General features: G+C 41.1%; 1 protein-coding gene across 1 annotated transcript in view; it reads right to left on the bottom strand.

Moving 5' to 3' along the window:
- The window catches only part of dnah1 (dynein, axonemal, heavy chain 1), a 367,482-nt gene that overhangs the window by 123,220 nt on the left and 231,207 nt on the right, over positions 1 to 13,055 (bottom strand). Inside the window, exons 44-46 of the mRNA XM_073072534.1 lie at positions 11,816 to 11,973; positions 10,655 to 10,828; positions 7,299 to 7,477 (exon numbers count right to left, since the gene is read on the bottom strand). Coding sequence (XP_072928635.1) covers positions 7,299 to 7,477; positions 10,655 to 10,828; positions 11,816 to 11,973 — 511 coding nt within the window. The remainder of the gene's footprint in view (positions 1 to 7,298; positions 7,478 to 10,654; positions 10,829 to 11,815; positions 11,974 to 13,055) is intronic.

The following is a 13,055-nucleotide window of genomic DNA, read 5'->3' as shown; positions in this document are numbered from 1 at the left end:
TCTGAATGTACTCCCTCCACCACAACCCTCTGCCTTCTGCAGGCAAGCCAATTCTGAATCCACCTGGCCAAACTTCCCTGGATCCCATGCCTTCTGACTTTCTGAATAAGCCTACCATGTGGAACCTTGTCAAATGCCTTACTAAAATCCATGTAGAGCACATACACTGCACTACCCTCATCTATATGCCAGGTCACCTCCTCAAAGAACTCTATCAGGCTTGTTAGGCACAATCTGCCCTTCACAAAGCCATGCTGTCCCTGATCAGACCATGATTCTCTAAATGCCCATAGATCCTATCTCTAAGAATCTTTCCCAACAGCTTTCCCACCACAGACGTAAGGCTCACTGGTCTATAATTACCTGGACTATCCCTACTACCTTTTTTGAACAAGGGGACAACATTCGCCTCCCTCCAACCCTTTGGTACCATTCCTGTGGACAACGAGGACATAAAGATCCTAGCCAAAGGCTCAGCAATCTCTTCCCTCGCCTCATGGAGCAGCCTGGGGAATATTCCATCAGGCCCCGGGGACTTGTACATCCTAATGTATTTTAACAACTCCAACATCTCCTCTCCCTTAATATCAACATGCTCCAGAACATCAACCTCACTCATATTGCCCTCACCGTCATCAAGTTCCCTCTCAGTGGTGAATATCAAAGAGAAGTATTCATTGAGGACCTCACTCACTTCCACAGCCTCCAGGCATGTCTTCCCATTTTTATCTCTAATCGGTCCTACCTTCACTCCTGTCATCCTTTTGTTCTTCACATAATTGAAGAATGCCTTGGGGTTTTCCTTTACCCTATTTGCCAAGGCCTTCTCATGCCCCCTTCTTGCTCTTCTCAGCCCCTTCTTAAGCTCCTTTCTTGCTACCCTATATTCCTCAATAGACCCATCTGATCCTTGCTTCCTAAACCTCATGTATGCTGCCTTCTTCCACCTGACTAGATTTTCCACTTCACTTGTCACCCATGGTTCCTTCACCCTACCATTCTTTATCTTCCTCACTGGGACAAATTTATCCCTAACATCCTGCAAGATATCCCTAAACATCGACCGCATGTCCATAGTACATTTCCCTGTAAAAACATCATCCCAATTCACACCTGCAAGTTCTAGCCTTATAGCCTCATAATTTGCCCTTCCCCAATTAAAAATTTTCCTGTCCTCTCTGATTCTATCCTTTTCCATGATAATGCTAAAGGCCAGGGAACGGTGATCACTGTCCCCCAGATGCTCACCCACTGACAGATCTGTGACCTGACCCGGTTCGTTACCTAATACTTGATCTAGTATGGCATTCCCCCTAGTTGGCCTGTCAACATACTGTGACAGGAATCCATCCAGGACACACTTAACAAACTCTGCCCCATCTAAACCCTTGGAACTAATCAAGTGCCAATCAATATTAGGGAAGTTAAAGTCACCCATGATAACAACCCTGTTATTTTTGCACCTTTCCAAAATCTGCCTCTCAATCTGCTCGTCGGTATCTCTGCTGCTACCAGGGGGTCTATAGAATACTCCCAGTACAGTAACTGTTCCCTTTCTGTTCCTGACTTCCACCCATACTAACTCAAAAGAGGATCCTGCTACATTACCCACCCTTTCTGCAGCTGTAATAGTATCCCTGACCAGTAATGCTACCCCTCCTCCCCTTTCCCCCCCTCTATCCCTTTTAAAGCACTGAAATCAGGAATATTGAGAATCCATTCCTGCCCTGGTGCCAGCCAAGTCTCCGTAATGGCCACTACATCATAATTCCATGTATGTATCCAAGCTCTCAGTTCATCACCTTTGTTCCTGATGCTTGTTGCATTGAAGTACACACACTTTAGCCCTTCTACCTTACTACCTTTACACCCTTTATTCTGTTTCTCTTTCCTCAAAGCCTCTCTATATGTTAGATCTGGCTTTACTCCATGCACTTCTTTCACTGCTCTATTGCTCTGGGTCCCATTCCCCTTGCAAATTAGTTTAAACCCTCCTGAACCATGCTAGCAAACCTACCTGCAAGGATATTGCTCCCTCTCGAGTTCAGGTGCAACCCATCCAATCTGTACAGGTCCCACCTTCCCCAGAAGAGATCCCAATGATCCAAAAATTTAAAACCCTGCCCCCTGCACCAACTCCTCAGCAACTTCCTCCAAGTCATTTATGTGGTAGTTTGTAGGACTCACTTCTGTGATGTACAACTCTCGGATTTTATTGACTCTAAAAGCTTGCTTCCATTAGCATTTTAGATGTTTGTTTTGCATCTGTTCACGCCAGTTTAGTGCCTACATTTCTTTGGAGCTCCACTGCTTCCAAATGCTCCACTGTTGCCATTTTGTAAAGTTCTTAGTTCTGTCTCTTTTAGGTTCTAAGCGAATGACATCACAGTTGCTAACAATGAAGCACATTTGCCACATTTTGACCCATTTGTTTAATACAATATTTATCTGCAACTCATGCTTCCTTCAACACCACTTACAATGCCGAAGTTTTCTGTCACCACAACATTTAAATATGGGGGCTTTCTATATCATCATTTAATTTACTTTAAAATATAACAAGAAAACCCCCTGAGGGCATCACCTGCCACATTTTGCCAGTCTGAACACCTGCCCATCATGCCTGCTCTCCATCACCTCCGCAGACAATTTCCTGACTGGATTGATACACTGCTTCAGAATTTTTCAGTCCAGTTTCTCAGGCATGAGTTGGCCTTTAGGCAACATTTTTGGACTTATGAGGAGAGACGAATGTGTGGATTCTAAATTTGTTTTGGATAAATGAGATTCTGTCATAATCACCTCATCCTCTCCAGAAAAAGTCTGTTAACTTGTGCAAGGTGAATAGATCAAGCTATTAATACATAAATGGTCCAGTATGGCCACTGCAGGATGCATTTCTACAATGCAAATACTGAAGATTAGCATAGCATTTGTTTTCTTTTCTTAGGCAGTTTTCAGGCAGGTCACATCATTCACTCATTATGAAATTCATCTAAATTTCTCTCCATTATTTCAGGCATCCTAGTGATGAAGGTGCATCATTATTGGTATCTGCTGTATAAAACATCATATTATAGAAGAGATAGCCAGCTGTGATGGACCTTGTGGTATTCTGGCAGCTCACTGATTTCTAATTCTAAGTTCTTATTCTGGGAAGTTAAGGCATTTGTGTTTTTTAATAATCAATTAAATGTGCTCATTTCACAGAACTAGAAAGTTAACAATACCAAAGGTAATCAAATCTGATCACACCCTCCAATACTTCATTTATAGCTGTTCAGGTACAGATCTTTGTATACACCTTCAAATATCTTTTTTTAAATGTGATGTGAGTTTCTGCCTCTATTTGCTTTTTAGACAGTGAGTACTACACCACTGACTCTTTGAGTGATTTTGTTTTATCCCTTCATCTTCCCTCTGCTCCTCTACCTGCCAGGCCTGCACAGTCTTCACTCAGAACCAAAGACACAGCAGGTAGGTTAACTGATCATTGTGATTAAGTTAGGGGTTAACTGGGTTTGTCGGGGGTTGCTGAGGTGTTGTGGCTTGACGTGCGGAAAGGGCCTGCTCCCCGTTGTATTGCTAAATAACTAAAATAAAATAATAGGAGTCACTTGCTGCTAATTTCAAACTCATCACCTGCAGCCTACTTTAACTCTAGCTCTCATCCACAGTCTTTGTCCACTCATTGAACCAGCCAGCCTCAACCAGTTGCTCCTAGCCTTCAGTTACATTGTTGCCTGTTGTGTTTAGTATCTGTTCTCTTGCTTTGTGGCCCCACATGGCTTGTTATTTTGCAGTCTTCATCCCTGCTGCTCTGACAGGATAAGTGAACCCTCAATTGACCTAGCGGAGTATGCTCACCTAAAGAAGTTGTCCACACACAATCCAGAAGCAGCAGGAAACCACTGACCATCTGCTCACCACTCTCTTCCAACTTTGACTAGCGCGGGGTTGCCGTATTGAGACAATTTCCTCCTCTCTGCCCCATGGCTGAATGCTTCAATAGATCCTCTACCTGATGCTGCAACTTCCTCTCCCAGAGCACCCTTACTCTTTGAGCTCCAGCCATCTCCGTGTTCTATGGTCCGGGCCAAGATCACCTTCCTCATCTCTCTCTTGATTGGGCAAACTCTGACTTGGGCCACCACTAACTGAGAGAATATTTGCAATAAATATGAGGATTTCACTGCTGAGGTGCACTGGGTTTTCGATCATCTAGGAAGTAGAAGGGAGGCAATGGATCGGAAACTTTGCCTGCGTCAAGGCCCACGCTCTTTGATGGATTACACTGTGGAAGTTAGGACCCTTGCAGTGGATTGCGGGTGGAATGCAGAAGCGCTGCTGCCCATTACCATTATGGCCTCGCAGAGTGCTTGAAAGATGAGTCATCTACCCAGGGGATGCCCACCGGCCTCAAAAGCTTCATCACTCTGACTCTCTGTATTGAGAAGTATCTTATGGACGACCCACCAGATTGTTAGCCAGAACCCCAGTTCTGTTTCCAGAACGATTTCAGGCTGCAGGACCCTCAATGCTTCTAGAACTCATGCCATTAGCGAGAGCTCCCTTAACCCCTCGTGAGCACGACTGTTGGTGGAGAAATGATTTGTGCGCCTACTGCAGAGCAGCCAATCACCATCACCTCAAATGCCCACTGCACCCGGGAAACGGTGCCACCAGGTAGAGATGAGGGGCCTTTTATCTGGTAAATTCTTCGCAGTCCGTCATTCTAGCACCATAGCCCAACTCACTGTCTCAATCCTGTTCCACACCCCGAAGGCTCTACATGCTCAGGAGGCTTTGGTGGATTCTGGTGCAGCAGACTACTTTCTGGATCAGACTCTATGTGTACAGCTTGGAGTCCCTATCTCTTAGCCTTTCAACATCATGGCCATTGACAGACATTTCTTAGGGTTTGGGATGGTCAGACCATGCACGTAGACTGTACACGAGCATCAGAGAGCACCATGAGTTCATCCAGTTCCTCCTGATCGACTCACCCAACACTCTCTCACCTTGGGTTGCCCCTCATGACCTTCACTTTGCCCGGTTATCCAGTGCATGCTGAGTTGGGGACCCACCTGTCTGTCACCTCAGTTGACTTCACCCCCTAAATCCATGGAGATGGAGGAAACCCTAGACTTCATCAAACTCCCACAGGAGTATCATAATTTAGCTATTGCCTTCAGTAAAAGAGAAGCCACTATCAGTGCCCAGCCAGATTACTCCAGCCCATGTCTAGCTGTCCACCCAGGTTCTGCACCTGTCCATTGGTCCCTTCAAGATTATTCTTTGCATTAATCCAGTCACTTACCACCTCCACCTGCCCCTGTCCCTCAAGATCACACCTACCTTCTATGTGTCCTGCCTAAAGCCCATTGTGTATGGACCACTCAACCCACCTGAGCCTCAACCTCTGTACTCTAGGATGGTGGAAGGTGGTCCAGTGTACACAGTTTGCCAGCTGATGAATTGTGTACAGGGGTGCAGTGCATGGTTGACTGGGAAGGGTACGGTCCAGAGGTGAGGTTTTGGGAGTTGTCCAGTTACATTGTGGATCTATTACTCATTGAGGAGTTCCACCAGCCCCATTTGGATCATCCTGGGCTATCAGGTGGGGGGGGGCCATAGGGGTTCAGGGGTCTTGTCAGGCCTGCACATGCAGGCACCTCCCAATCTCCACCCAGCTAATAGGAGTCGCCTACCACTCATTTCAAACTCATTACCTGCAGCCTATTTAACCCGAGTTTTCATCCACAGTCCTTTTTCACTCATCAAACCTGCTGGCCTCAACTAGTTGCTCCAAGCCTTCAGTTACCTTGTTGCCTGTGGTGTTTAGTATCTGCTCTCTCTTGTTTTGTTGCCTCACATGACTTATTATTTTGCAGTCTATTATTAAATTTATCGCTCACTGTTAAATCATCTCCACTGCTCTGTTTTTGAGTTAACCCTCCTCTACTTTTCTAGTTGCTTTAAATCTAAGACCCTTTTTATTTTGGTTCAGACACCTCAATGTTTTGACCTTGTTTTTAAAAAGGATTATCAAAAAATATGATTTCAAATTTTGCCATAAAAGAGTAATGAGGCGGCAGAGTAACTGTAAGGAGTTTGTACATTCTCCCCGTGACTGCATGCGTTTCCTCTGGGTGCTCCGATTTCCTCCCACATTCCAAAGACATATGCGTTATTTGATTAATTGGTCACATGGGTGTAATTGAGTGGTACGGCCTTGTGGGTCAGAAGGGCCTGTTACTGTACTGTACCTCTAAAAAAAGTATTTTATTTCAGCTTAGAAAATTTGAAAATAAAAAGCTAGTATCAGTATCACTGAAGATGCAGAATTATCATACAAAGTACCATGAGTTCATTAACGTCCTTAGGAAAGAAAACCTATTTCCTTGATTTAGTCCAGTCTATGTATGTCTATAATCCTACTCCAATATAATTTATTCTAAATTAGCCTCTGATGTGGCCTAGCAAATCACTCAGTTATTCCAACTCTATAGCAGCAGGTCAAGAAGAAGGTGCATGTAGGTATGTTCAATAAATATCACGGCCAGAGCTTAAACAAAGCCTTACCTATCTGATTTATGAAGCAAACACGAGGAAATCTGCAGATGCTGGAAATTCAAGCAACACACACAAAATGCTGGTGGAACACAGCAAGCCTGTTGCTTGGTGGCCGGAGCCGGGGTTGAAGCACTCGGCAGAGATGGTGCTCGGTGTCGGAGGGCTGGTCGGAGGCACGAAGTTGTCGGAAGTTTTCGGACGGACTCACAGTTGGCTGTGCTCGGGTGCTTCCAGAGGATGCATCGGGAAGTTTTGCCACGTTGGAGGTTTCTTCCTTCTGCCATCTGCGTGAGATGATGGGCTATCTGGGACTTTGAGACTTTTTTTACCGTGCCCATGGTCTGCTCTTATCAAATTATGGTATTGCTTTGCACTGTTGTAACTGTATGTTATAATTATGTGGTTTTTTGGTCAGTTAGTCTTGGTCTGTCTTGTGTTTATGTGATATCATACTGGAGGAACATTGAATTTCCCCTTGGGGATGAATAAAGTATCTATCTATCTATCTATCTATCATCCATAAGGAGGTTAGTTTTGACGAAGGGTCTCGGCCCGAAACGTCGACAGTACTTCTCCTTATAGATGCTGCCTGGCCTGCTGTGTTCCACCAGCATTTTGTGTGTGTTGCTTGATATATGAAGCAACTGGCTTGGGGACCAAGTAGGAGGCAAGAGAATATTATATCCTGGCAGCCTACAGGTACAGACAAGACTTAAACATACCTGAGTCTTACTTGATTCAGCCATGAGGATGCCCTGGAAGACCTTAGACAAATCGCGTAGATTGAAAGTATAATGTGATTTGGCAGGGGTTGGGAGCAGCTGTGATATTATGGTGGAATATACTTCAATTGTTGCTGTAACAAGTGGTTCATTCAGATTTTTGATCTCTTCCAATTTTCCTGTTCAACATAAAAGCAGGCAGACTTTAACACAACTTTATATCCACTTTTTAATGTTTGGAATTAACTACACAATAGATTGGCTGGGCTTCACTTTCCATCCTTGAAGCAAAGTTAAGAGTGGTGTTAAAGATTAGGATAGGACTCTCAAGACAGGAGTTCCTGCCCTTGACATTGAACATAGTTCCAAGAGTTTCTGTGGCAACTGCTCTGCAGAGTAAGTACGGAGTTATATTTTTGGAAAATATTCTTTCAGGTTAGCAAACAATGACCAGTAAGGTGCTGAAGGAATCAGAGCAGCTATAATCTATAACAATGATTTAGATATTGTACTGAGTTGTAAGGTAGCCAAATGTGTTAATGCAACAAAGATGGATAAAATGCAAGTTGTACAAACAATGCAAAGGAGTTTACAAAGAAATATATTTAGTTAAAGGGGAAAACAGATGAAATACAATACGGGGAATGTAAGACTGTCTACTTTGGTGAGAAGAATAGCAAATACAATATTGTTTAACTGAAGAGAGACTGTAGAAAAGTAATGTATAGAGGGAACTATACATGGAACACAGGAAATTTATATGCAGGGACAATTAATTGGAAAAGCTAATGTATGTTGGGTTTTTTGGAATGGAGATGGAGTAGAAAAGCAACAAAGTCTTGCTTCTCCTTCACAAGAAATGGCAAAAATACAGCCACAGAACTGAATACAGATTTCATTTGCCCATTTGAGATCGGATAGGAGTGTATTGGAGACAGGGCAGAGAAGGTTCACTTGGTTGATTCCTGAGATAAAGGGGATTGCCTTCACAGAAAAAGTGAGCAGCTTGGTTCTTAATGATTTGACTAATGGAGAATGGGAGGTGCTATATTGAAAGATATAAGATTGACATGGTAGATGTTGAGAAGATATTTAATTTAGTGAAGGAATCTATAACTGGGGCCATAATTTCAGAATAAGGTGTCACCCACTTAAGAAATGGAGAAATTTCTTTTCTCAAGTGTATTGTGAATTTTTAATTCCCTAATCTAGAATGTTGTGGAGGCTGAACTAGGGGACATTGCCTCAAGATTTAGGGGAGAAGATTTAGGATGGAGATGAGGAGAAACTGTTTTTTTCCCAGAGAGTGGTGAACCTGTGGAATTCTCTGCTCAGGGAAGCAGTTGAGGCTTCCTCACTAAATATATTTAAGAAACAATTGGATAGGTTTTTACATAGTAGGAGAATTAAGGGTTATGGGGAAAAGGCAGGTAGATGGAGCTGAGTTTACAGACAGATCAGCCATGATCTTATTGAATGGCGGGGCAGGCTTGATGGATTGGATGACCTACTCCTGCTCCTATTCCTTATGTTCTGAATTATTGCCTTTTTGGCAATGATTCAATCTAAATTATCAAAGGTTCTGGGGAAACAGGCTGAAATGGTGTTCAGATTGGTCATAAGCTTATTGAAAAATCAAAGCAGGCTGATGGGACATATGGCCATCTCCTGCCCTTTGTCTCACAGTACATCCACAAGGTGAGAGGGTGGCAATGGTAAGAGTTATGGCTGGATGAGCATTTATTCTGTCACATGGATGCATAATCCCAGCAGGGTTGAAGACAAAGGTCATTTTCAGGAACATTTAATCTAGTGTAAATCACATTATCCCCAGAATCAGATACAAAGTTTGTTATCATGTAAGGAGCAAAAATGCATTGAGGGCTGGAAGTTCTCTGGTTATCTTGGCAGTTTCTCTTGATACCATCTTGTAGCTTGTTTTTTAAAAATATATTTTTTATTCAATTTTTAAGATAATTACATAGAATGAATAGAATAATAGAGTATAATATCAGCCCTCCCCTTAACCCTCCCCCCCCTTAACATCCCCATCTGAAAAAAAGAAAAAAGAGAAAAAGAAAGAAGAAAGAAAGAAAGATTGCCTGGATATCAGAAGATCTTGTAGCTTGTTTAAGAGTAATAAATTAGACAGCATGATGCTTATTGAGAGTGAAGATTAGAGATCTGGCAATGATAAAACATGCTGAGTTTCTGCCTTTGTTTTGAAATATATCAAATCACATCAGATTCTTCAATGTTGGTTCTGTTGGGCAATTTTGCAAAGCAGGGCTCGATACTTAGAAAATTATATTAATTATAAAGTATAAAAATATACACTTTTAATTCTTATTTAAATAAGAAGAAAGTCATAATTATGGGGAAAAATTAGCATTCAGCCTTCCTTTTTATTCACTGGCCTGTTTTCCATTTGAATACATCTAAACTGCATACTGTTAGAAATTTTCATACAGTTATGGCACCTATTTTCGGAGTATTAATCCTATCTGGCCCATTCATCCTATAAGGATTTCTATTAGTATTCCTTTAAGTCCTCTCTTTTTTTAAAAAGGAGAAGCCACAATCTGTTTAATCTTTTGCAAAGACTAGAATCACTCAGTTCCATTCCTGTTAATCGGTTTTTTCACAGTGTCCATATCCATTTTGTGATAAGTAGAACAGAAATGTGAACAGTACTAAGTTTTAATTAGCTTTGATACCTTGGAATTTAATTAAAAATTTATATCATGGTTTGGTAAGATATTTAATTTTTTTGCTGACAAATGATGCTGCTTTTAACAATTTGTTTACTTACATCTTTATCTTCCTATGCTCTTTTACCCTTCTGATATTTTAGGGGTGCATGACAATTCTGCTTGATCTACAAAAAGTGGGTGATTTACATTTTTTTAATATTATGGCTTTTTGCCTCTTAACTGTCAAGTATGCAATTTTCTTGTTCAATCTTGAATATTATTAGGTGTACCCCATTGGTATCATTTATACATATTAATACAATCTACAAAATCTTAAATCAAAATATAATTTGGTTTATTTTCAGATTATGAACTTTTTTTGGAAAACTATATTACATGATTGAATTTTTTAATCCAGATTGAATTGAGGAAACAGATTCAATAATGACCTTCAAAACTGCAAGGTCCTTCAAAGAGCTAGGACAGGCACAATAGAAAGAATGGACTCCTTCCACTGTGTAAGATGCTGAAATTACACTTTTTACATTTCATTGTTCCCTCACAAGGTCTTTCACTTCCAAATTCTCATCTCCAAAACTTCACTTCATGTCTTATATTTTCATTGAATATTAAATAAAAATCATTTCTATCTGAAGAACTCACCCAACCAACTATCCAAGATTGTGGAGAATATCTTCAGTTTGCTGCTGTCATTCATTTCAACAAAGGACAGATAATTGAAATGGCGGGAGAATCGTGCAGTAATCGGGTTTCGTCCTCCTCCTGGTGGACCCATGGCGCACACAAAGTTGATATCCAGAAGTTGCTTAAATTTTCCTGCAAAATACGGCATGTGTAAACTATGAACAAAGCTAAATGATTCAGTATTACATTCCTACCATTTTGAGGTCTGACAAGTGAATATTTGATTATATACTACACTTTCCACTTCATTCAGATAGATTTCATGGGAATCCTCAGATCTTGGCTTATTTTCAGCAGTGTTTCGAACATCATTTTGCCAATACTCCCATTAATTTCAAGGGGACAAATTTAACTCATCTGAGCTGGAAGAAGAGGGAAAGCACATTTAAAATCATCTTCAAAAGGTTATGTTCTCAAAATGTCTCTACCCACTTCACCTTTAACTAGGGCTCTTTCTTTGGTGGCTGAGGCATTTGCATGACTCAGTAACACCTATAAGTTGGGTCCTATGCATTGGACATATATCATTGTTTAATTACCAGGCATTTGGTATACCCTCAGCAGCTTCCTGGTTTATTAAAACCCATTGAAGAGTTTCCTTGTTGGATAAGAACTATATGTGCCATAAAGGAAAAGCCTGTTTCTGCAATCCAAACTTGCAGCACTGACTTTGCATCAACCCACAACACACCCATGTGCTAGAAGGTCACCCTAATTTCTGGCAGCTTGGAAAGGAGGGTTGAAAACAACAAAGCACAATGTTAAAACCACAAAGCATTGCAGGACAGAAATAGATCATTCATGCTTATGCTAGATTGTGATTCAAATAAGCTTCATCCCAGTTCATTTATTCTTACCTTTGCATCATCTCCTATTCCTCTACTCTGTACCATATTTTATTTTTCAGTTCATTTACTTCTTATTGTCATGAACTCCAACTCTACCTGTTGGAATGCAGTTGAACACCTCCTCCTAGTAATCTTTGAATCTTTGATTTGTGCAGTATTCAGCTCTTGGTGAATGTATTTATTATACATTTATCTTACAGTTTCATAGTTACTAATAGCCTTGCAGTAGATAAATGCATATCAGAACAGAATCAGAAAGGTCAACACATACCAATCTGTTTTCTGTCATACCAGCCTTTATGATCCATCCATTGCCGCAATATTTCAATGGGAGGCTGGGCTCCATATATCTCAAGAGCTGGCATATTCAGGTCATCAATGAAAAATATAAAATACTTCCCAAGAGGAGGTCCAAACACACCTTTGCGCCTGAGAAAAAAAGTTTTGAGTGATGAGGAGAATCAATATTTCAAAAGAGGACCTAAAGAAACATTATGGTGGGTAAAACTAGTTTAACTTTTACTGTAAGGAAAATGGTAAGCATGTTATTGTTTTGTCTTTTGCATTGCCTCCATCTATCAAAGGCATGAAAAGCTTTTGATCCTTGGAAGCAATGCAAAAGGAATGGTGTAGAGCTCAGTATTGGGGAAATTCAATCCTTCTACACTCTACAGGATAAATTGGACACCATAATGCATATGGTATCAGTATGCATGCCAACAATCTGCATCAGAAGATCACCACCTTCTGTGCTGGTATAGGAATCAGCCTTCTCATCATGGATTCTGTCAATACCTACCACTGCTCCAGTAAAGCAGCTAGCATAATCAAGGACTCCACCCACCCTGAACATTCTCTCTTCTCCCCTCTTCCATCAAGCAGAAGATACAAAAGTCTGAAAGCATGTACCAACAGGATCAAGGCCAGCTTCCACTCTGCTCTTCTAAGACTTTTGAATGGTTCCAAATACAATAAGATGAACTCTCGATTTCACAGTCTACCTTGTTATGATCTTGCACATTGTAATACGGTAAGATCATAAGACATAAGAGCAAATTAGGCCATTCAGCCCATCTAGTCTGCTCTGCCATTCATGCTGATTTATTATTGTCTACCTGCACTGTACTTTCTCTGCAGCTGTTGCACTTTATTCTGCATTCTGTTATTCTTTAATATTTGCACTATCTCGATACACTGTGTAATGAATTGATCTTTATGAACAGTGGAATACAAGCTTTTCACTTCAGTTCATACACATGACAATACTAAGCCAATTCTAATTCCATCCAGGACCCCTGTGTGAATGAAGCACTAGATTCTACTTCATGTGCTTGTTTGAAACTACATTGAAAAGAACTGGGCTGCTAAGGAACATTAAGCTATTATACAACATAGTCAGCTAAACATAGTCAACATAGTCTGCAGACTGCCTTCAAGATGTGACATAAAAAAGGAAATTATCCAAATTGAGGTGTAAAGATGCAATCTCCTTTGATCTCTTCATTAAACCC

The sequence above is a fragment of the Hemitrygon akajei genome, chromosome 19 (assembly GCF_048418815.1).
Source record: "Hemitrygon akajei chromosome 19, sHemAka1.3, whole genome shotgun sequence".
In the NCBI taxonomy this organism is placed as follows: domain Eukaryota; kingdom Metazoa; phylum Chordata; class Chondrichthyes; order Myliobatiformes; family Dasyatidae; genus Hemitrygon; species Hemitrygon akajei.
This window is presented reverse-complemented; position numbering and strand designations above follow the sequence as displayed.